The following is a 23,700-nucleotide window of genomic DNA, read 5'->3' as shown; positions in this document are numbered from 1 at the left end:
AAAGCAAACACTGTGTCTCAGTTTAGTGGAAATTAAGATGTACATTGTGTTAAGGCTAAGAGAATAGTAGTTCCAGGCTCCAATGCCTTGGGGTTTTATTGCACAATTATTCAGAGACCTTTCTGCCTCTGCCAATTAGGACAGGGAACACAGACTTTCATGCAGCTACATGAACAGCAGGATCTGTCAATTGCACCTAAAAGAATTAATCAATAAATTCCTAGAAAATATACTTTATCTCTCAACTAAAGGTATTTTTGTTTGTTTGTTTCTTTGTTTCTTTCTTTGTTTCTTTCTTTGTTTCTTTCTTTCTTTCTTTCTTTCTTTCTTTCTTTCTTTTTTTCTGAGACAGGGTTTCTCTGTGTAGTTCTGGCTGTCCTGGAACTCACTCTGTAGACCAGGTTGGCCTCGAACTCAGAAATCCTCCTGCCTCTGCCTCCCAAGTGCTGGGATTAAAGGTGTGCGCCACCACCGCCCGGCTAAAGGTATTTTTGTAATAAAGATTGCGTTTTATAAAATAGCACTTGTCTATGGCCAAAGTTATAAAGTTTGATCATTCTATTTATCAAGGAGATACCTTCAAATCTGTAAAATTCATAGTATTTAGCCATTTATTCCAATAGAAAAGAGTGTAGTGGCCACCGTTTGTACTCATTGACCATATCAGTGATTTAGTCTTCCTCACACAATTAGCTACATTCTGGTGCCTTAAAAAGGTTTTGCCAAGGGCTGGGAAAAAGGCTCACTAGATAAAGTGCTTCTGAGGACCCACGGCCAAAGGCCAGGTGTAGCCCACATTTGTAATCCCAGCATTGGGAAGATGGAGCCAAGGAGATCCCTGAAACTCACTGGCTGCCTAGCCTAGCCTTATTTGTGGGACCCAGGCCTCCCTGCACCACCAGCTCCCCCCTCCCCACCCCCCCCCACACACACACGCACTCAGTTTTCAACTGTTGAGTCATACTTTTCCAGGATCAGTGACTGAGGCCTCCCAGGAATGCCACCAGATTCCATGGTAGTCTTGTAAACAAGAATATTCTTTCATTGGGCCTGATAAGGACTCTGGTAACAAGGCAGCAGAATTACCCCCCTCCCCTCCAAAAAAGAGAGAGGAAAGGAGCTTGCCACTGTTAGGACTTCCCATTTCTGTGTGAAGCCTTTGCTCAGTGGACTCTTGGTGGCACTCCTCCGCTCCCCCCCACCCCAACTGTGTGTCATTTGGAGATCTGAAAACCCTTAACTATATATGTCAGGGCTATTAATCTGTTTCCTACTATAATATAATTCATGATCCAGTTTTGAAGTGGGTTTCTACTCTTCTTTGAATATTCAACTGAGAGACAAATACTTTGAATTTTTTTTAAGATGGCTTTTCTGAAATTGTTCCTAGATTGGTCTGGCAAATGCACGCGCGCGCGCATACACACACACACACACACACACACACACACACAAATGTAATGTGAAACCTTTTCTTCTAGAGAGAAATTAATTTTCCCCTTAGTGTCTGTGAACCTGAAGTAGCTTAGATCTGTGAAATATATTCTGAGTGTCTGACCTGCACCTCCACAGTGTGATGCCTCTGCAAATCCCAGAAGTCAGACTTTGCTGGGTCCCACGTTTCTTCAGTCTCTTTGGTTGAACTTAATTTGTCCTGACACTGCAGCTGCAGGCCCCATGCTGCCCAGGCTGTCATTAAGAGCACCAAGAGCAATCTGGACAGCAGGCTGTTGAAGTTAATCTGGTGTAAATGTGGCTTTCAAAGATTCCTCAAGCTGTGGCATGCCATGCCCCTGTGCAGCCACTTGCCCCTCTGTCAGGATGGCCCTGCTCAGAGTGTAAATGGGGCCAGAGCTCTGCAGGGGAGCCCTGAGAAGCTGCACAGACAGTAACTTGGGATGCCATTGTTCACTCAATGGGGCTTGCTTACTTGCTTACTTTTTTTCCTTTTTTATGTTTCAGATGTTATCCTCTTTCCCCATCCCCCCCCCCAACACACCCAGGAAACCCCTATCCCACTCCCCTCCTCCTGTTTCTATGAGGATGTACCCCCACTCACTGACTCCTTACCTCCCCACACTCGAATTTCTCCACAATGGGGCATCCAACCTTCACTGGACCAAGGACCTCCTCTCCCACCTATGCCTCACAAGGCCATCCTTCCCTACATATACAGCTGGAACCATGGGTCCCTCCCTATATACTCCCAGGCTTGTGGGTTAGACCCTGGAGGCTCTGGTTAGTTGATATTGTTGCTCTCCCCATGGGGCCACAAACCCTTTTAGCTCTTTCAATCTTATCTCTAACTCCTCCATTGGGAACCCCATGATCAATTCAGTGGTTAGCTGTCAGCATCCACCTCTGTATATGTCATGGTCTGGCAGAACTCTAAGGAGACAGCTATATCAGGCTCCTGTCAGCATGCACTTCCTGGCATCCACATCAGTGTCTACCTTTGGTGACTGCACATGGAATGGATACCCAGGTGGAACAGTCTCTGGACAGCCCTTCCTTCAGTTTCTGTCCCATACTTTGTCTCCATATTTGCTCCCATGAGTATTTTGTTACTCCTTCTAAGAAGGACCAAAGCACCCACACTTTGATCTTCCTTCTTCTTGAGCTTCATGTGGTCTGTGAATTGTATCTTGGGTATTGCCAGCTTTTGAGCTAATATCCACTTATCAGTGAGTGCATAACATGTGTGTTCTTTTGTGATTGGGTTACCTCATTCAGAATGATATTTTCTAGTTCCATCAATTTGCCTAAGAATTTCATGAATTCATTGTTTTTAATAGCTGAGTAGTACTCCATTGTGTAAATGTACCACATTTCCTGTATCCATTCCTCTGTTGAAAGACATCTTTGTTCTTTCTAGCTTCTGGCTATTATAAATAAAGCTGCTATGAACATAGTGGAGCATGTGTCCTTGTTATATGTTGGAGCATCTTCTGGGTATATGCCCAGGAGTGGTATAGCTGGGTCCTCAGGTAATGCTATGTCCATTTCTGAGAAACCGCCAGACTGCTTTCCATAATGATTGTACCATCTTGCAATCCACCAACAATGGAGTGTTCCTCTTTCTCCACATCCTCACCAGCATCTGCTATCACCTGAGTTTTTGATCTTAGCCATTCTGACTGGTGTGAGATAGAATCTCAGAACATGTAAAGAAATGTTGAACATTTCTTTAGGTGCTTCTCGGCCATTCAAGTTTCCTCAGTTGAAAATTCTTTGTTTAGCTCTGTACCCCATTTTTTAATAGGGTTGTCTGGAGTCTAATTTCTTGAGTTCTTTGTATATATTGGATATTAGCCCTCTATCAGGTCTAGGATTGGTAATGATCTTTTCCCAATCTGTTGGTTGCTGTTTTGTCTTATTGACAGTATCTTTTGCCTTACAGAAGCTTTGGAATTTTATGAGGTTGCATTTGTCAATTCCTGATCTTAGAGCATAAGCCGTTGGTGTTCTGTTCAGGAACTTTTCCTCTGTGCCTAGGTATTTGAGGTTCTTCTCCATCTTCTCTTCTATTAGTTTCAGTGTGTCTGGCTTTATGTGAAGGTCCTTTATCCACTTGGACTTGAGCTTTGTACGAGGAGATAAGAATGGATTGATTTGCCTTTTTCTACAAGCTGACCTTCAGTTGGACCAGCACCATTTGTTGAAAACGCTGTCCTTTTTCTACTGGACAATTTTAGCTCCTTTGTCAAAGATCAAGTGACCATAGGTGTGTAGGTTCATTTCTGGGTCTTCAATTGTATTTCATTGATCTTCCTGCCTCTCTTTGTATCAATACCATACAGTTTTTATCACTATTGCTCTGTGGTATAGTATAGATACTGCTCTCTAGTGCTCCGAGGTCAGGGATGGTGATTCCCCCAGAAGTCCTTTTTTTATTGTTGAGAATAGGTTTTGCTATCCTGGGTTTTTGTTATTCCAAATGAATTTACAAATTCATTTTGCTCTTTCTATCTCTATGAAGAATTGAGTTGGAATTTTGATGGGGATTGCATTGAATCTGTAGATTGCCAACACAAGGTGGGAAACTACAACCTAGAAAAAGCAAGAAAGTAATCTTCCAACAAACCCCAAAGAAGATAGCTACACAAACATAATTCCACTTCAAATAACAAAAATAACAGGGAGCAACAATCATTTTTCCTTAATATCTCTTAACATCAGTGGACTCAATTCCCCAATAAAAAGATGTAGACTAACAGACTGGATATGTAAACAGGACCCAGAACTTTCCTTTCTTTTTAATCAACCACTGTTCCTTAGCTGCCAGCAAGTTGTGGTGTTAGAGGCTTGTGATAAATAATCACAGATTATTGAAGTTCTGTCTTTATATCTTACAGTCTGAGTGTGGGGGGGCGTGGGGGGAAGTTGGGGTACAGGAGGCAGACAAACACTCAACAGACCTAGTATCTTTTCAACTCTGAACATACTGAACCCGCTTATGCTTATTTCAAGTAAGAGTTGTTGGTATTGTGACCAACTGGGACTTCTCTAGTGAAGCATTAGATTTGTTCCTATTTTTCCTTTTTAGACATATAGACAAGAAGATAGAAGCAGACAACAGCTGTCTAATTTAAGTCAGGATCTATCGAGCCTTATCAGCCACCATGGGCATCAGCCAGCTAACAAGTCCAACCAACCAGTATGGCTGAAAGACCCATGTAGATGCTCTGTCTCTACAGGTGACTTAACACATGCTAGAAGGCCAGTGGACTCTCTGAGTGGCCTCTTTGAGGTCAGACATGGAGCGCATGCTCTAGTTTATACCTGAAGTCACTTAAGTGTGAGACTCCGATTTGCCTCCTATGTACCTATAATGACTCTTTGAGACAAAGGTAAAGATCATGAACCTTAGCTTGAACTGACTGGTGTCATGGCAACTAGCACTTCACCTTTTGCTGGTCTCCACCTCACACATGCTACAACATTGTGCACATTAATAATTCATTGCAAAGTGCCAGGTTTCTTTGTGCTGTCAAGCTGTGTCAAGGACGGAATACAATGTGCTATCTCAGATGCCATCTAGCAGAACATTGAGGGCAAGAACTATTAGAAAGGAAAACCAGTCGGCTTACTTTTGAGAAAGCCATGTTTTCTAGTCACCAATTTGCAGTAGGTTTTTTTTTTTAAACCAAGTGAGAGTTTCCTACAAAGTTTATTTAATAGTGTGCCTCATACCTCAGGTGTGTTTGCTTGTGACAAGCTGTCATTGTCCACATCCCTTCAGGCAGCAAAGAAATAGTTAACAACTATCGTGCAGTCACACCTACTGGACTTCAGCAGGGTGGGAGCACAGACCTTGGGGACAGCAGAGTGATCATGGTGTGGGTTCTATTGCCTCTGAGTTGTCCCTGCTTAGCAAAGGGAGGCTTGGTAAGAGTTTTCTCCAAGTGACCAGATACCTGCAGTCTGACTGTGTGGCCTCAGGTGTCTTCACTTCTTAGTGTCAACAACAGCATGACTGGAGTGGACATCATGAGGAGTCAGTGTACACCTACAATTGGACACCTTCTAAGCAAAAAATCCACAAAGGCCCATTCCATTTCCCTCACACCAAGGTCTGCACTTGTTAGGGAAGAAAACATGTGCTTTACATGGAACATTGGCCCACTGCAACTTTCAGGATTAAAACTCAAAAAGCTTCCGATCTGAACAACACTCCTCCCATACCGTACTACTAGCCCCTGACATCATTCTCTCCAGTAGTGTGTTTATAGTGCATACATAAAGACGTTAATTATATGGCCATATTTGAACTGTTTTATTTCTGCCCACCTCCCTTAAACACAAAGTAGCTTCACTTCCCAGACAACACTGCAGGTGGGCGGGATGGATCAGGGACAGCAGAGCAAAATTAGACCCAAATCACATTGTTTTTATGCTGTGAAGCAACTGTTTCATGTGCAAGGTAAACTTTTAACTGGGTTACCTTTGATGCACAAGTAAATGTAGACTTCTGCTCAAAAACAGGAATGTGGGCATGGGACCAATTCTTGTCTCACGAATCGCTGCTTGGCCAGGTCATTACATAGTACCTGCAAATAATAGATGTTGAGGATGTACTTATTACTTGGATACATTAATGTCACCAGACTACTTTCTGAAGGGAGGAGGGAACATTAATCAGTTTTAGAACTTTGTAACAAATTATAGTTGAAACCTAGTTACGAACTTGTCAATATGCTGTTACCTGCCTTTGTTCCATGCTGGGGTCTGGGGTAGTTGCTTACCCTGTAGACAGGACCCTAGCTCATGATCCTTGTTGGGCTCTCACCTACTCTGTACATAGGTTTTCAGTCTGCTGCCCACCACAGCCACTTAAACCAGGGGTCTGATTGAGATCTTGCTGTTTTCAACTGTGTGCAGTTTCTTAGTATATAATGTCAAGTCCTTGTACAGTACTACAGTAAGAACTTCTAAAACAAAAGGTTAAAAAGGCACTAAATTTATCCCTGTCTTTCAGCACCAGGCAAACATAAAATAGACAATCCCTGTAGCTCAGAGTAGTCTGACTTAGGCTCCTTTTACTTTTGATGATTTGAAATTATAATATGTTCAGAAGGAACTGTGCCTTGCATTCTGATCTTTTAATTGCTCTGCTCTTGTGCCCAGCTGACACAAGTGCTCTGAGCACACTCAAAGTGGGTTAGGATAAGCTGGAGTGTATGGTATAGCAAATGCTTTTTTAGTGAATTTATTAGTAGGCTCATAAACCCTTGGAAATGACCTCAGATGAACATGAAGAATAAATTTTCCTGGAGCTGGGGAAATGATCAGTTGGCAAAGTGTTTGCTGTAAGATTTGGGTTTAGGTCCCCCACATAAAGGCCAAGTACGGTGGTGTGGTAAAGAGAGATGCTGTTGGTGGGGTAAAGAGAAGTGGATGGAGCTCACCTGATTCAGCCTGTCTAGCCAGTCAGCAAGCTCTGGGTTTAGTAAGAGGCCCTGCCTCAAGCACTAAGATGGAAAAGCGATAGAGGAAGCCACCTGCTGTGAACTTCTGGCCTCTGCATGATGCTGACCTCTGGCTTCTGCATGCACCATGTGTACCTTAACCACCCCCTGACTGACTCCCAGGTACACATACAGAGAACATTCACACATATACAAAGTTTTTAAATGAGCAAAGCTAAAAGTTTAGGCTTTTTACCTAATCTATAAATATTAATCTTAACTAGATGTTTAGAAGATGCAGAATTCTTAAGACTTTATACTATTTTCTACTTTAGTTCAGAATGTATATATGCTCCTCTCCAAACTACTTTATTTCAGCTCTGTGACATAGCAACCACATGTAAGTTTTAGAGCCTATACATGACCTGAAGAACCAGTTCTTCTGAGGTATCAGGCTGACCAAAGTAGTATTAGAATCATAACTGCCCTGCTCCTATTTACAAAGAAACACAATGGAACCAAAATGTTGCTGTTTCTGACAGCAGTTGGATGCTGGCCCTGTGCAGTATGAGAGGGTCGACCCCAGTATTTGCAAGATTGACTGATCTATGTCTCAGAGCTTGTTGGGACTATCAGACAAGTAACTATAAAACAATCAGAATCAAAAAACTAAAATATATAATGATGTGTTAAGGTGAAAGATATATACTACAACTTTGAGAAATTTAGATAAAGTTGAGCAGGTCTAGAATACTTTTAGACAGCGTGACCTGGCTGTGCTTGAGCGATGCACATGCTATATGGTGCTCTGGTTTCAATCTCTGATATCATATATACAAAGACAAAAAATATCTTCCAGAAAGAATAATCTGAATTTTAAAAATTAGTAAAGACATTATTAGAAATTCCAGTGATATGAAGTATTTAAAACTCATTTTAAAACTAGATAAATAAGTAATTAATATTATACTTTAGTTTATGTAGGGCAGGAGTGAGGGCAATGGAGAATGAGGTTGGCACGGGTTCCAAAGCGGGATGGGGTGCTCTGTGACAGTCAAGAGGCAGGCTGGGGAAGACCTTGAGATGTTTGATGAACACTCATCTGGCAGCTGCTCCATGAATTCCAGTGTGGAGAGCTTCAAAATTAATGGCACCACTGTTTTTGATCTTGTACACACGACTTATCCAAACACTAGAAATCTATGCTCAGACTTGATACCTTAGCCAGGAAAGTGTCTGAAATGGAACGCAGCTCTTCTTCAAGTAGGCTGTAGAGTGTTTTGTCTTTTAACTTCATAAATCCTGGGGACCGGCACTGGCAGTAGACCATAACTCAACAGTAGACAGATTGCTCTTTGCTGCTTTCTTTTAAGAAGTAGGTTATAAAACTGTTGGGAGCCTGATGGGATGGTTTATAAATCATCTTAAGCAATTTGAAGGATTTTTGTTAACTAAAGCCTTGTGTCTTGAAGACAGGAGACAGGAGTTTAGTAAGAAGCCTGTGCCGCCCCTGACTCTGCCACCCTGAGTGGGTAGACTTGGAGTGTGACCCTGCAGAGTACCTCAGGTGCCCAGCAGTGCCAAATTTACATCCTGGCTCTGATTTTTTTACTGAAATGGTGTTCTGTGCTTTATACGTTTTATGTTCTAAAATACCTCACCTCCTGCTAGTCTACTTTGATTGTAAACCTTGGGTGCTGACACAGAGTAAGTACAAGGATGGCTCTTCATTCACTGGAGTGTCACCATGGAAACATTGCCATGAGGAAACCAACACTATGGGGCACCTGCTGGTAGGTAGGCTGGCAGTTGCTCATAGATCAGAACACAGCTGAACCATGGCATGAGCGGAAAAAGGCCTCTGACCCAGCAGTGGTTCAGATTTGCCGGCTGCTGTCGCTCAAAGGGTGATAAAGAGCCTTCTCCTAATGACCTTCTTTTCATCTCTGGACAGTCAACGCTCTTGGGTTACAGTCTTGTTGGTCACAGCCTATAATAGGCCTAGCAGGGCAGTGATATGGTGCTAAGTTAACCAGACACTTGCAGGAGCGTCTTTTTTTGATAGATGTACGATGTTTCTAAGTGAACTGGGAAATGTATTTTTACGGCTCTGAGACTGTTTTGTGATTCTAGGTTTTAGAAAAGATGTTGACATGTCAGTTCTAAAGCTTGTATCTTGCTTCTTTCAGACCACTAAGGCCTTTCTTCCAACGATGCTAGAAATTAATCATGGCCATATTGTGACGGTCGCAAGCTCTCTGGGACTGTTCAGCACCGCTGGAGTTGAGGTTTGTCAGCTCAAAAGCATTTTACTTATTCATGCAGTTTATTTTCGGTGAGCACATCACAAGCTAATGGTGCTTCCCTCTAACATAGGACCAGCTCTGGAAGAGGACAGCATAGTCCTCACAGAGCCGTTTCCTTAGCAGCCTTGCTGATGGTTAAGGCACAGGTCAGGATGGGCCCATGGAGTGAGGACAGATAAGTGAGGTCAAGGGCTCACATTGTTTTGGTCAAGCTGCCTGCTGCTACTCATTAGGTGAGCGTATGGCCAGTGGCAGGTGCTGTACACTGGTATAGAACTGGGTTTCTTAGCCCGTTCTTAACTGTGTCCAAATTATACAACATTGTTCTGTAAGACTTACAGAAGCCTAGAAAATTAAAAACATCATTTCTTGCAAATATGTAAATATTTCCATATCATACGCTCTTAAGTTCTAGTTCAAGTTCAGAAGATGTGGTTCTATTGCCATTTTAACTTCAGATCAGAATAGCTTATATCCCCAGTTAGACTTGTCTTTGTTCTTCTTGCATTAATGTAAACAAACAGGTTTTTCAGTCCCCTCTGCTAAACAAAAGACCATTTGTAAATTTTCCAGGCACTTCAAAGGGAAGCTCCCTGCATTTTTTCACTCCAGTCTTTTAGCTGTCATAGAACCCTTTTCAGTGACTTCCCCCAAAGAAATATGATACTTGGTTGATGTGGCAAAAAGTATTCTTCTGTTTCTGTCGTTGCCTGGAAACTGTTGTTTCTGCTCTGACCCACATCAGATGGATATATGTGCTTTAAAACAGCTTCCTTCTTGCTTCGTTACCTATAACCTTTTGTAATAAACATCTAGCCAGACAGGACAGGAAGCTGCAGATTGGATGGAAACATGTGCAGACTCACCCTTTCTGTTCTCTCTTCTCTTGCTCAGGATTACTGTGCCAGTAAATTTGGAGTTGTGGGTTTTCATGAGTCTCTGAGCCATGAGCTAAAGGCTGCTGAAAAGGATGGAATTAAAACAACTTTGGTTTGCCCTTACCTTGTAGACACTGGCATGTTCAGAGGCTGCCGGATCAGGTCAGTGGGAACCTGTCTTCTTACTGATACAACAGAGTAACATCAGGACGACGTATGGAATTCATCTTCAGTCTGCCAGGCTTGCACTTGAACTGCCAGTAGACAGCCTTAGCAGAGTGTGGTAGCACACATCTGGAATCCCATAGCACTTCAGGGGCAGGGGCAGGGCAGGAGCAGGAAGATTGTCACAAGTTGGAAACCAGACTAGTCTCCAAGGTGAGTTCTAGGCCAGCCAGGGCTACAGCGTGAGACCTAGCTGAGAGAAGGAAGGGTAGCTAGCCTGTAGTTCTCCAGTTCAGGTTTGTAACGATCCTTCCTGCGTAAGATCACAAGTGAGGGTTTGATGCCAAGCTGACTCAAACTTGCTGTTACTTCAGAGCATCAGGCAGAATGGGTTTCTCCCACAGATGTCCAGGATTTCTCTTAGATGCTGCGTCTGTCCTCGGGTCATTTGCTTTCTCTACTATTATAATGGCTGCAGGGGGGGAAGTCCTTAATGTGACTTTAATCTGGATATGAAACAATGTCACGGCACAAAATATCTCCTTAAAAAGACTGAATGTCACGCTCCAGATTTGAAAGCTTTTTTTTCTCTAGAAAGTGTGTGTAGCTAGATTCAACTTGATTAAGACAAACCCATTTAGATTTACTAACAATGAAGTGGAATTCCCCTCACACTTGGAAGGAGGCATATGGGAATCTAAATACCTCAACACTGGGTTTTACAGGCTCTCAACAGGAGGAGCACAACTGTGACTCAGCAGGGACACTTGTGAAGACTTGCTGACTTGAGATCTTTGCCTGGGTGAATTTGCAAGGCAAAGGACAATGATCAGGACAGCCCCCTGTTTGTGGGGGCACTGTTCTTTAGCAGAACAAGGGAAGGAGAATGGTTTGAGTCGTTCCATTCTCCAGCCGGCAGTTTAAGTCTGGACTGAGACATTAGCTCTAGGGCCTGGGGTATGGCTCAGGATTGGGGCATGTGCTTAGCATGTGCAAGCCTGGGTTTGATTCCCAGCTCCAACAGGAAAACGGGCTCCTGTTTTCCACCTAGCATAGTGGCAAGTTCAAAGGCTGGAAGCCATGGAAGCAAGGAGTAGTAAAAAGATGTGTCATTGTTATGCATTTAGCATGTGATTCAGTGAATTAGAATGTGGTACTTTACCTCAGAGAGTCCTTGGAATACAGCTTAACATCCTCAGTCAGCCTGTGTCCCTGACAGTCTCAAACTAGAAAAGGCTGCCTGGTTGCTTATGCTCTGTCTCAGCCACACCTGATACAGAAAGCTGCATTGCTTGCTGGAGTTTAGTGTTTGTGATAACAAGTACCTTTCTAGTCAAAGAAAAAAAATCAGAATAATTTGAAGTTTATCTTATAAGGCATCTCAACAACCCGGATCTCATTTTACAGGAAAGCCAACTACTTTTGCTCACTTTTTTTCCTAATTTGTTTACTAATTTGATACAAATGGAGTTTGTTTCTAATAGGAAAATGTGAGACAAAACAAAAATACCAGGAAAGAAGCAAAGTGTTCCAAAAATCGTGTCCCTCAGCTAATGCCACAGTATTTTGGAGTATTGTCAGTCTTCCATGCTGTGTTAATTCTGAATTTCATTTTTGAATGTAAATTTTCAGAAAAGAAATTGAGCCCTTTTTGCCCCCTTTGAAGCCCGATTACTGTGTGAAGCAGGCTATGAAGGCCATCCTCACTGACCAGCCCATGATCTGCACCCCCAGACTCATGTACATCGTGACATTCATGAAGAGGTAAGAGAGGGCCCTTCCCTGCCTGCCCCAGACCTGAATGAACGTGTGGCCTGCCATTTGCTAACTGTTCTTTCCTTTGCAGCATCCTTCCTTTTGAAGCAGTCGTGTGCATGTATCGATTTCTAGGAGCAGACAAGTGTATGTATCCCTTTATTGCTCAAAGAAAACAAGCCACAAACAATAATGAAGCGAAAAATGGAATCTAAGAGTGTTTTTGTACGGAGTGCCGTTTCTATCATGATGGTTGGCCCGTGCGCATCTGCAGTACTGACAGTCTGGATTCTAACCCCATGCTGACTCTTTTTTTTTCTAATCAACTTTTTAAAAAATAATAAACTGTAAATTAACTGACTAGTGTGCTTGAGAACTGTGAGCTCGGGCCTTTGCCAATGGGGTCTTTTTTAGACAGGGCCCTAAAAATGAGTCCAATATTTAGACAAACACTATGTGACATCATTATTTTTTTAATGAACAGAAAGTCTAGAAACGATGACTACAGTGTGTTTCATGTGTATTAGTCTTCTGGGTCCCCACAGAGCCAATTCATTCATTTCTGTGGAAGCCCAGCCAGCTGGCACCTTATGCATTCAAGGACTGACAGTGTCCTGTTCTGTGTGTTCTCAGTTCTTCTCCTGCAGGTTTGGGTGGCTTGCTCGTGGTGTCTATGGATTTTATGTCAGTTTGAGATCACCACAGTCAGAGCGTCACAATGAAGGCCATGGGTCTCTTTCTTAAACTTAGAGTGACTAAATATTCGGTGATTTTTAAATTTAATCTCGGAAATACTAAATTAAATGTTTTAGAGACCTGGTTAATTCATGCGGTTGTATATCTTCTACCTGTGAATTTGCTGCACATACACAGTGCCCTTTCCTCGAGAAGCTGCAGGGGAGGAGGGGGACCTTGTCTACAGAACACAGCAGCTGTATAAAGATAATGGGAGTTTCTGCATTAAAAAGTCCCCGTATTTGTGCCAACTTGGATTAGTGTGGGGAACAAATCTTGTATGGAGTGTTGTGGAAGGGTGGAAAGATTTCTTTGAAAGGTTTATTCACATTGTAGAACAGCAAATGACATTTTTACAGTATTTTTTTGTAAAGCAAACTATTTTGTGCCTTGAATTTGGTATATGTGTATTAGTGAAACATTGTAAAAGTGAATTTCTACCTCTGTATCTACGTGTGTACCATCCTCTTGTAAATTGCTATGAACTATTATGTGATTGCTTCTGTTCGTTTGTTCTAGGATGTCTTGTTTAAATAGTGACCAATGTTTAAGGCTGTTAAGCCAACTTTTACTAATCGGGACTTTTCTAAAAAACTGATTAAATACTTACATAACTGACTGTGTGGTTATTAGCTTTTCGGCCACATTATAAGGAAAGTGAGGTTTTCTCCTGCCTATCACATCCTGGTTACTCAAAGAAAAGTGTTTGAATGGGGTCATACTTAGGGTGGGTTTCATATACTCCAATCTCCAGTCTCACCATCTACCTATAGTATGTGCTTGTTTAAAAATGGGAAGAGAGAACAACCCCATTGTCTGTATTAGTGTGTGGGTCTGTTACCCCATTGCCTGTATTAGTGTGTGGGTCTGTTACCCCATTGCCTGTATTAGTGTGTGTGTCTGTTACCCCATTGTCTGTATTAGTGTGTGTGTCTGTTACCCCATTGTCTGTATTAGTGTGTGTGTCTGTTACCCCATTGCCTGTATTAGTGTGGTGGGTCTGTTACCCCATTGTCTGTATTAGTGTGTGTGTCTGTTACCCCATTGTCTGTATTAGTGTGTGTGTCTGTTACCCCATTGTCTGTATTAGTGTGTGTGTCTGTTACCCCATTGTCTGTATTAGTGTGTGTGTCTGTTACCCCATTGTCTGTATTAGTGTGTGTGTCTGTTACCCCATTGTCTGTATTAGTGTGTGTGTCTGTTACCCCATTGTCTGTATTAGTGTGTGTGTCTGTTACCCCATTGTCTGTATTAGTGTGTGTGTCTGTTACCCCATTGTCTGTATTAGTGTGTGTGTCTGTTACCCCATTGTCTGTATTAGTGTGTGTGTCTGTTACCCCATTGCCTGTATTAGTGTGTGTGTCTGTTACCCCATTGCCTGTATTAGTGTGTGGGTCTGTTACCCCATTGCCTGTATTAGTGTGTGTGTCTGTTACCCCATTGTCTGTATTAGTGTGGTGGGTCTGTTACCCCATTGCCTGTATTAGTGTGTGGGTCTGTTACCCCATTGCCTGTATTAGTGTGTGGGTCTGTTACCCCATTGCCTGTATTAGTGTAGGGGTGTCTCTGTTCAGAAACCCCACATTCTGGAAGGAGCCTGGCTCACTGCTGATCTTTACTGTGCATTTGGACTTCTCATTAGGAATGACAACCAGCCACACCTTGTGGCAGTGCACCACTTAAATTTACCAACTGCTGCTTGATTTTCAGTTATGGGTTTAAATAAGCACTTGAAGTAGTGTTCTAACAATATTGGGAGGGACAGCTGTTTTCAAGTTATCTAGATCTTTTCCCACTTAGGCTAGGATACACAAAACCATCCTGGAGAAATCTCTTAATTTAATAATAGCCTGTTTCATCAGCTTTAAAGCCAACAAAAATCCTCATTACATTTGATTTTGTTCTCCTGTGTTGGAGTCTTATCTGTTTCTATTTTTGTTTAGTTTGGCCCTTATAAAGTGGTCCATCTCCAAGTTCAATAAACCTAATTTGTTTAACGTTTTTGTCTTTCATTTCTATATCCCATCCTAGTTTAATTACTTCTGGGCTCATTTGAATTGTCCACCTGTCTTTTCCAAGATTATATGCAGTTTGGAAGGGGACAGTGTTGAGGCAGGTCCAGAACTACAGAGCCCACGTGCTGCTCCGTCTTCACCTAGCATCATATTTAAGTCATGCCTGGTGTGCATTTGTGCATCTCTGTTGTACTTCCTCAGCATGGAACCGCTTCAACTCAAGCCTCCATACTTGCATTGTACACTGTGGTCATTGCAAGGCTATTTCTCTGATTGTTTTGCTGGCTGATTATCTGTACCCAGGCCCCACCCAATCCCCATGCCCCTTGCACCCCTCCCCCAGCTTGTACCTTAATAGTAATGCTGACTCTTTCAGTCTCTTTTCTAGCTGGTTCATGTGAGTGCTCGGGGCCACGGGGCTCAAAGCTGACCCCTGGGGAGTCCCACTTCTGTCCCTAGTCATCACTGGCCCTGTCTTTTCTAATTTTTCAACCAGTTTAATGATAATCATATTGAGTAGGACTCAGAAATCAGAAGTTTCAAAGCTGACAAAGATGAAATTCCAACTATTGTCATCCCCTTGATCTACCAGGTCTGCTGCTCTGTCACATAAGATTAGCTTGTCGTGATTGAACTCCATAAAGCCAGTCTCTCTCTCTCTCTCTCTCTCTCTCTCTCTCTCTCTCTCTCTCTCTCTCTCTCTCTCTGTGTGTGTGTGTAAGTATCCTGTTTTTTTAAGGCTATATCTTTCTAGTTTTTTCCCAAGTTGAAAAAGTGACTTCCCTTTTTCAAAGATTGTTTTCCAACTAGCAGAAATTATTCTAAATTGATGCTGACCCGTGGCGGGGTCTGGGGAGGCAGGTAGGTTCTTTCTATGCCAGAAACATTGCCTGCACTGCGCCTGCTTACAGAGATGAGTGAGGAAAATCAAAGCTGTAAGGGCCAGAAGTGACCAGGACTTGGAGGCCACATATATCCACAGAGCAGATACACCTGTCATCTGCACTAATATGCACACGGTTTGCAGTTAATTTCGATGCCACTACCTTTGTTTACACACACCACACATAAAGCCTCAGACTCTAGTGAGGTCTCAGCAAGATGGAGGTGGGGGACGTGGCAGCTGACATAGGGTAGGCTGGCATCCCAGGGAAGTCCCGGAAGTTTATATTCATTGTGGCTAAAGTAGGGGGGAAATGGCCCCTACTCTCTAAGGAGATTCAATCTGGGGAATAGCCAGCATTCTGCATGAGAACCAGCTCCTTTTGATACTGGATGAAAGCAAAGTAATGGAACTGGTGAAATCCACCAGTATTCTATGGATTCCTGAGACACTGAAGCAAGAAGCCGCTGGGCAGCTGCAACCAACAGCCAGGCTGATGGCTACCCACTATAAGGCAGAGAGCAATGAGGACAGAGCTCTTGGGCTGAACTACGCAGATTTAACTTGCCAGTTCTTGGGACTGAATAAAGAGCAGCCTGCTACCCACCAGGAATCAGCACATCTCCAGTGGAAAAAGCAGACTCCACACAGCTTTAGCAAAATTACGTTGGGATGGGCCAGACAATGTAGGCCTTAAACCTCAGCTACACAGAAGAGAGGCCAAGGCAGCAGGAGCAAAAACATTCACGACTGCCTGGGCTACCGAGTGAGTTCAAAGCCGTTCTGCGCAGCTTAGTAAGATCATGTCTCCATAGAAGATGGTTGAGTCGTGGCTCCGTGGTAGAGCCTTAGGATGTACACTGCTTTGGGTTCAGGCCCCAGTACCGGGAGGAGTGGAGGGCGGTATTCTTGGTGTGGGGTGATCTTCACTGACCTGTAGCTGGACATGGAACCGCCTTGGGGAAGGAGCTTGGCACTGTGATTCTACACTCAGAAACTGTGAAATAGACCCAGGTGGGGGGTGGGCATGACAAATCCAAGTGGGGCCATAAGAGAATAAGAGACTCAGGGACCCAGCTTGGACACAGCTGAGGGACCCTCAGCAGGTCATAAAAGCTAACAGATTGCCATTCAGAAGAGTTTACTTTCCCAAGGTGAAACCCAACTAGAAGCAATGCCCTCCTGCCTGAACCCTAGCCTGAGTCACACTCCAGAAACTTTAGTTTGTTCTAAGAAAAAGAGTCTGTGTGGCCAGCCCTGGGGTGGGGGCCCACAAAGTGAAGAGTAGTGTTAACAGCACATGGGGTGTTTAATCTTCCACTAGGGTTTCTAGTAACTGAGTCCATTGCTAAAACAGCAAAGGACATTTTCTTGCTAAGTGAAACCTGGAAGCTCTTGTTCTCTGCAGTTTTGCTTGCTTGGCCTAGAAGCGAGGACTGCTTAAATGTGCAGGCAGTGTTTCATGAGAACCCTGAGGGAAACAATACATTTCAGGAGTCACCAAATGGATACGTGGTAGCTAAAATGCATTCTCTTTGTGTGACAAAACATGAAACGGACCAGCTTCTACCAATCTGTTTACAGCAATGAATTCCTATCTGATCCTTAAACCCAAATCAAGATGGATGTGCCTGCCCTCCAGAGAATGTCAAGGCAGTTTGAGGCCTCAGTTCTACGTACTCTTAACTCTTCCTGGTTTTACAGTTCATGACTTGTTTCTCTGAAGATGCTGAATGATACATGACCCCTCCTTCCAGAAAACCTTTCTTCCCAGGTTATTTCTCATTTACCTTGCTCTGTTTCCATAGAACGCTTAACAGCATGCCTTCCAGGAAGGAGCTCCTAACAGCCTTTTTAGCTGTGGCTGTTGAAATCTTTGTTACCATGAGCCAAAAGCTAGAGTCTTGATTAGCAAGAAAAACAAAGCATTGTTAGCCCAGATTGGAAGCTTGAGGTTTTGCTGTCAAGGTGATTGAAACCATGCTGCTGGTTAGCGGCCAAGAAAAATGCCCCCTTCCCTTGCCCATGCATCCTGGGTGGTCCACCTAGGCTCTACCACAGGCCTCCCATCCCCCTAGGGAAGAGCCTGGAGCCTAGCTCCTTCATCTCAGCACTCCCTGTGAGCCTGCACTTTTTAGCCCATCCATCTCATCCAGGACCTGAGTGGCCCAGGTGGCTACTGAGCGGGTGGTCGTCCTGGCCCAACACAGACATATTACATGTGTCAGCTGTGCAGCATCCTGTAGAGTTGCTATGCAGAAACAAACTGAAACATGTCCTCCGAAAAGATGCAATGAAGTTTTAGAAATTCCCATATGAGGAAATAGGGCATCTTCAGATGGAACCAAGATGAGACCTTACTGGATCAAAGTGGCCCTAAATTCATTCATTGGTGTCCTCACCAACCAAAAGGAACTTGGAGGGTGACAGCTGTGATCTAATGGTGCTTGCCTTGTATGTACAAAAACCTTGTGTACTGTCCTCAGCATAGCATGAAACAGGACATGGTACACACCTATAATCTCCAGTGGAGGCAAGAAGATCAGAAATTCAAGACCTCTACTACATAGTGAGTTCAAGGCCAACCAGAAGTGACACAGGGGCAAAGACAGTGACACTTTAACACCAAGTACCAGGGCTAGGGGAAGGAAGGGTGTGTAGGACTCTCCCTTAGCATAAAGAGCCAACCCTGCTGAAACTTTGATTTCAGGTGGCCAGCCTCCAGACATGTAAAAGGGTAGACTTCTGTTACTTCAGTTTTACAGTGCTGGGAGTAGAACTCAGGACATCTTATGTGGAGGCATGTATTGAGCTAATCCTCAGTCTGACTCCTCTCATTCTAAGCCACTCAGATTGAAATACTCCATTACAGACGCAATAACCTTAGCATCTGCTGTCAATTTGAACTCAAATCCTGCTTTGCCTGTCCCTGACCAAATGGTCTAGGCCTTTGTCTTAATGATCTTCTGCCTCAGTTCCTTCCGGTACAAACTGGGAATAATAGCAGGTAATATCAAGAGTGTGTTGAGGGATAGAACAGGATGAACAGAACGGACATGGATGGGGCCTCACACACCTTGTACACTTTTCTTTATTTATCTGTTTTATGTATTTATTTTCTTGAGACAGGCTTTCTCTGTGTAAACCCGTCTTTCTCGGAATCCCCTCTGTAAGATCAGGCAGGCCTGGAACTCAGAGATCTTCCTGTCTCTGCCTCCTGAATGCTGAGACTAAATGTGCACCGTGCCTGTCAGTGGATTGAGATGTCGGAGACAGACTCTATCCTTACTATGGTGTTTTGAACATAGTTGGCCCAGGGAGGGGCACTATAAGGAAGCATGGCCTTGCTGGAGGAAGTGTGTCAATGTGGGTATGGACTTTGAGACCTTCCTCCTAGCTGCCTGGAGAAATCTGCTCCTGTCTTCCTTTTGGTGAAGATATAGAACTCTTGGCTCCTACAACTCCATGTTTGGCTGCCTGCTGCTATGATTCCTGCCATGTTAATAATGGACTGAACCTCTGAATCTGTAAGCCAGCCCCAATTAAATTCCTTCCTTTGTAAGAATTGCCTCAGTCATAATGTCTGTTCACAGCCAAGGAAACCCCAAGATACTTGCTCAGCTTTGTATCTACAAAAGAGCAACCACACACGTTCACCTTCACAGCAAGCAGGAGATCAGTGGCAGTAGTCACACCCAAGTCCCTGTTTCTAGTACTATTGTTTTCCATGGCCTTTGTCTCTGATATTATCTGGGCACTGTACAATTCAGTCCAATTTCTGACTCTCCCCAGAAACAGCAGAGATGCCACACACAGTAAGCAGTTCAGGTCCAAACCACTGCCTCTACTTCAGATACCAGCTGACAGAAGGGTCTCCAGGCTACCCATTTATAGGATTACAAATTTTAGGAAGCTCCCATAACCCAACTCAGGATTGAGAATTCCCTAGAACAACACAGAACTCTGGAAAACACTGTGGTGTTTCTGGTCTGTAGTGGAAAAATACAGATGAACAGCCAGATACCTTTACACAGTAAGAGGTATGGGTGGGACGCAGGACTCCACACCCCCAGGACCCTATTGTGCTCAGTAACCTTATTGTTCAAAGGGTTCTTTGGGTTATTGGGGTTTTGTTCTGTTCTGTGTTGCCTTTTGAATCAGGCATAGTTGTGTTACTCTTGTAGCCTGAGGGTGGCCTGGAACTTGCTGTATAGTCAAGGCTGGCCCTGATGATCTGGTCCTCAGGCCTCCACTTCCTGAGTGGTAGGATGACAAGCCTTCATCATCAGAGCAAGAGGTTTTGAACAGCCGGGTGGAGTGGGGCCCTTCTCAAATCCAAGCCACTCAGGAGGCAGAGGCAGGGGTACCTCTGTGAATTTAAGGCCAGCCCAGTTTATATAGCAAGTTCCAGGACAGTCAAGACTACATCAAATCAATCAGTCAATAAAATAAAGATGTTCTATCCAGGCTTTTGTTATGAAGGTGTGTTGAATCAAATCATTGGCCACTGCAGGGTGGATCCCATCTTCTTTCCTCTCCCCAGAGTAGTGTGGTGGTTAAAACTCCATTCACCCCTAAGAGAAACCTTCAAACTCTGTAAGTGCCCAATCCCCATTAGCAGAAACTCAGATATAATTGAAAGAGGTGCCTTATGCATAAAAAGAAAAGCTCTTACCACATCAGAAATTCTGAGTTCTAGGAGCTCTATGTTGGAAACTGAAGGCCAAATACGTTTGGGGTGACATTTAATTTTGTATGTGTGTGTGTGTGTGCACATACAACATGGTACATAAGTCCGAATGTGTTTTATTATACTCTGGATATTGTGCTGGAATCAATTACTGTAATTAAGGGCTTGGCCTGTCTTTTATTTATCTCAGAGGGCTTGATCCTAGCACTGCATAGAGTCAAAGACACAGGAGATGTTCCCTAAAGCTTGGCCTGGGCTCCTCTATGGGATTCAGATACCTATAGTCCAGGATCTAGAAATCGGATTGTGTCAACATCTGCCTTAAAGGGACTTCCCACATCTTCTGCTTATGAACCCACTTGTTTTCTCCTGCTCTGTTGCTTCCAAGGAACTGCTAGAAGAAAGAAATTCAAGACATATAGGCTTCAGAGGTCTTGGCTCTTACATCTATCCTGGAGGCAGAGTTACAGAAAGCCAGAGAAGTTGGTGAAGCCTTTCCAAGGTCGATCAGAGAGCTTCCCCAAGCACTCATGATACCTGGCATTTCAGAGAATAAAACAGAAAGTAGGCAGGGTTTTACACAGGCAGGCAGAAAGGAATCTATCAGCATCACTCTCTGCTAGAAGGGACAATAAGAAGCTTATCTCTGAAGGGAAGACAGTATTGTCTGCACACACTGTTCCATTTACTCCGGGCTCTCTGCCTCAGTGCTGCTGGGCATTGTCAGGTTTTCTGAGACAGAAGGCAGGATGCTGAGGGTCTTGGGAAAGCCTCCGAAACAGCACCTGAGGTGCTTTCCTCCTGTGGTCTCAAGTGCAAGTCACTGCCCTCACATTCCTGGAGGCCTAAGAGCCAGGAAACGCACAACGTGGCCAGGGAGTGAAGAAATGAATATGGCTGTTGTGGAAGGAGCTGGAGGAGCAAAAGCTGCAGCCCAGGGGAGATTCCCTAACCACAGTTCCTCCAGCTGCTCAACTTCCTGTCCTCCGGTGCCTGGATTGTGTCTCCGGAGACCTTCCCCTCACCAGCTGAAAACCCAGGAACCATGTTCTGTACCTGCAGCAGGAGAGCAGGGATTGCAAAGCCCTAGAACAGAACTTTGGAGAACACATTTCTCTCAAGCCCCAGAGGGTTTATTTCAGCGAGCCACAGAGAAGAAAAATTTCTTTGATTGAGACCTTTCTGTTTATCCTCCACAAGAGAGTGTCAGTTTGAAATGACTTATCTTAGAAAGGAAGAGGTATTTTATGGATTAAGGAGACACTAAGTGACTTGGGAGATAGGTGAGATGTCAATTAAAATGGACAAAATTCTGGCTGTTGGCCTACTAGGTTCCTGCCTGTCAACCTACTAGGTGCTCCTTGGCTGCAAAGGTTAGCAGGCCCAGGTAAATCTGCAGTTAGTCTTAGCGCTTCTAGCATTTTTTTCTTTGTTTGTTTGTTTGTTTGTTTGTTTTATACCTCTAAAACCTGTAGTGAGAAAAAAAAAAAGCCCACAGAAGTATTATGGGAATGTTTTTCTTTTAATCTCAGGTGTCAGACATGGGATTACTGCTGATTGTCCATAGCAGCTAACTATGAGTTGCCTGGTGTTCTAGCAGGGGTGATTTGGCCAGCTGCAGTTTCCATGATTGTGTGGTTTGAATTCTGGGGTCTTTTCAGAGGATACATAAATAAGGCCCCGATTGGCAGGGCGGGTTGCTGGTTGCTTGCTGCTGGTCAAGGTTTGTTGAGTAGTCTTGCTCAAATAAGAAACAACAATGAGAAGAAATTAGGTGTCTTGATGGTGAAGATCAAACTTGGTCCAAGAAACTTGATGCCCCTCATCAGGAGGAAGCAGCCTGGTGTCTCCTCTCCCCTCTATCCTTTTTTTCCTCTCCTATTTAGTGTAAGGGGGTTGAAAGGTTAGAAAAATGGTGGAGAAGGATAGAAGGAAGAAGAAACCACAAAGTAGCAAATGCCAGGTTCAAAAGCCTTCTCCTGGAAGGCAGGAAAGTGAAAAGGGGTGGTGGAGGAGCAGAAAAGGGGGAAGAAGAGAAGGAGGAGGAGGAGGAGGAGGAGGAGGAGGAGGAGGAGGAGGAGGAGGAGGAGGAGGATACCTGTATTTTGAACTTAACATGAAACCTATTCAAGGTGCACACTCCAATCATAAAATAGATATAGAAAAGACTAGAATGCCCACCATGTTGGCAGGAACAAAAGGTGGGATAGTCCTTTAAATTTACAAATGAGCCAGGCATGGTGGTATATGTCTATAATCACAATATTTGGAACACAAAAGCAGAAGGAGCTTGTGATCAAGACTAGCCTGAACTTTATAGGGAAATGTGGTCTCAAAAGCACAAAAATAAAATAAAACCACAAATTCCATGTGAACCATTCTACTCCTCTCAAAAGGATATACCCCCCTCAAAAGGAAAGTCATCTTAATGTATATTCTTGTGTTTTTTTGTAGCAGGTTGTATACAACCCCTAAAGGTGAAAGTAACCCAAAGCATGAGAGACACACTCAGGAATGTTATTCAACTGGAAAAGGTAAAGAAAGAAAGGCCAGGTCCTGCTGGAGACAAATCTTCCTTGTGGCCCACAACATGGCCATGGCAGACTCCTTCTCACACCCAGAGACGGCTTGACTCCCAGGAGCTCCAACACAACCAGGCTCACAGGGTCATAGGAAGGACAGGATCCACTCAGAGACAGCAAGACCAGTTAACAACTGATAGCCAGAGGGTGAGAGGCAAGCACAAGAACATAAGCAGAAGAAACCAATGCTACTTGACACCATCAGAACCCAGTTCTCCCACCACAGCGAGCCCTGGATACCCTAACACACCTGGAAAGCAAGACTCTGACCTAAACTCTCATCTCATGAAGATGACAGAAGACCTTAAGGAGGACATAAATAACTCCCTTAAAGAATACAGGAGAACACAGGTAAACAAATAGAAGCCCTTAAAGAGGAAACATATAAATCTCTTAAATACAGGACAACACAATCAAACACGTGAAGGAATTGAACAAAACCTTCCAGGATCTAAAAATGAAAATAAAACCAATAAAGACAAAGGGAGACAACTCTGGAGCTGGAAAACCTAGGAAAGCGATCAGGAGTCACAGATGCAAGCATCACCAACAGAATACAAGAGATAGAAGAGAGAATCTCAGGCATAGAAGATTCCATAGAAGTTATTGACACATCACTCAAAGAAAATACAAAGTGCAAAAAGCTCCTAACCCAAAATATCCAGGAAATTCAGGACACAATGAAAAGGCCAAACCTAAGAATAATAGGAATAGAAGAGAGAAAGAGAGAAGATTTCTAATGTAAAGGGCCAGCAAACATCTTCAACAAAACCATAAAAGAAA

At 43.6% G+C, this 23,700-nt stretch overlaps 1 protein-coding gene across 1 annotated transcript in view; it reads left to right on the top strand.

Moving 5' to 3' along the window:
• Rdh10 (retinol dehydrogenase 10) overlaps positions 1–13,365 on the top strand; it is a 28,475-nt gene extending 15,110 nt beyond the window's left edge. The window contains exons 3-6 of the mRNA XM_076924315.1: positions 9,098–9,196; positions 10,109–10,254; positions 11,890–12,021; positions 12,104–13,365. Coding sequence (XP_076780430.1) covers positions 9,098–9,196; positions 10,109–10,254; positions 11,890–12,021; positions 12,104–12,227 — 501 coding nt within the window. The 3' untranslated portion in view covers positions 12,228–13,365. The remainder of the gene's footprint in view (positions 1–9,097; positions 9,197–10,108; positions 10,255–11,889; positions 12,022–12,103) is intronic.
• Positions 13,366–23,700: the final 10,335 nt, after the last annotated feature.

The sequence above is a fragment of the Arvicanthis niloticus genome, chromosome 25 (assembly GCF_011762505.2).
Source record: "Arvicanthis niloticus isolate mArvNil1 chromosome 25, mArvNil1.pat.X, whole genome shotgun sequence".
In the NCBI taxonomy this organism is placed as follows: Eukaryota; Metazoa; Chordata; class Mammalia; order Rodentia; family Muridae; genus Arvicanthis; species Arvicanthis niloticus.
Note: the sequence above shows the minus strand (reverse complement) of the source record. Positions and strands in the feature narration are given on the sequence as shown.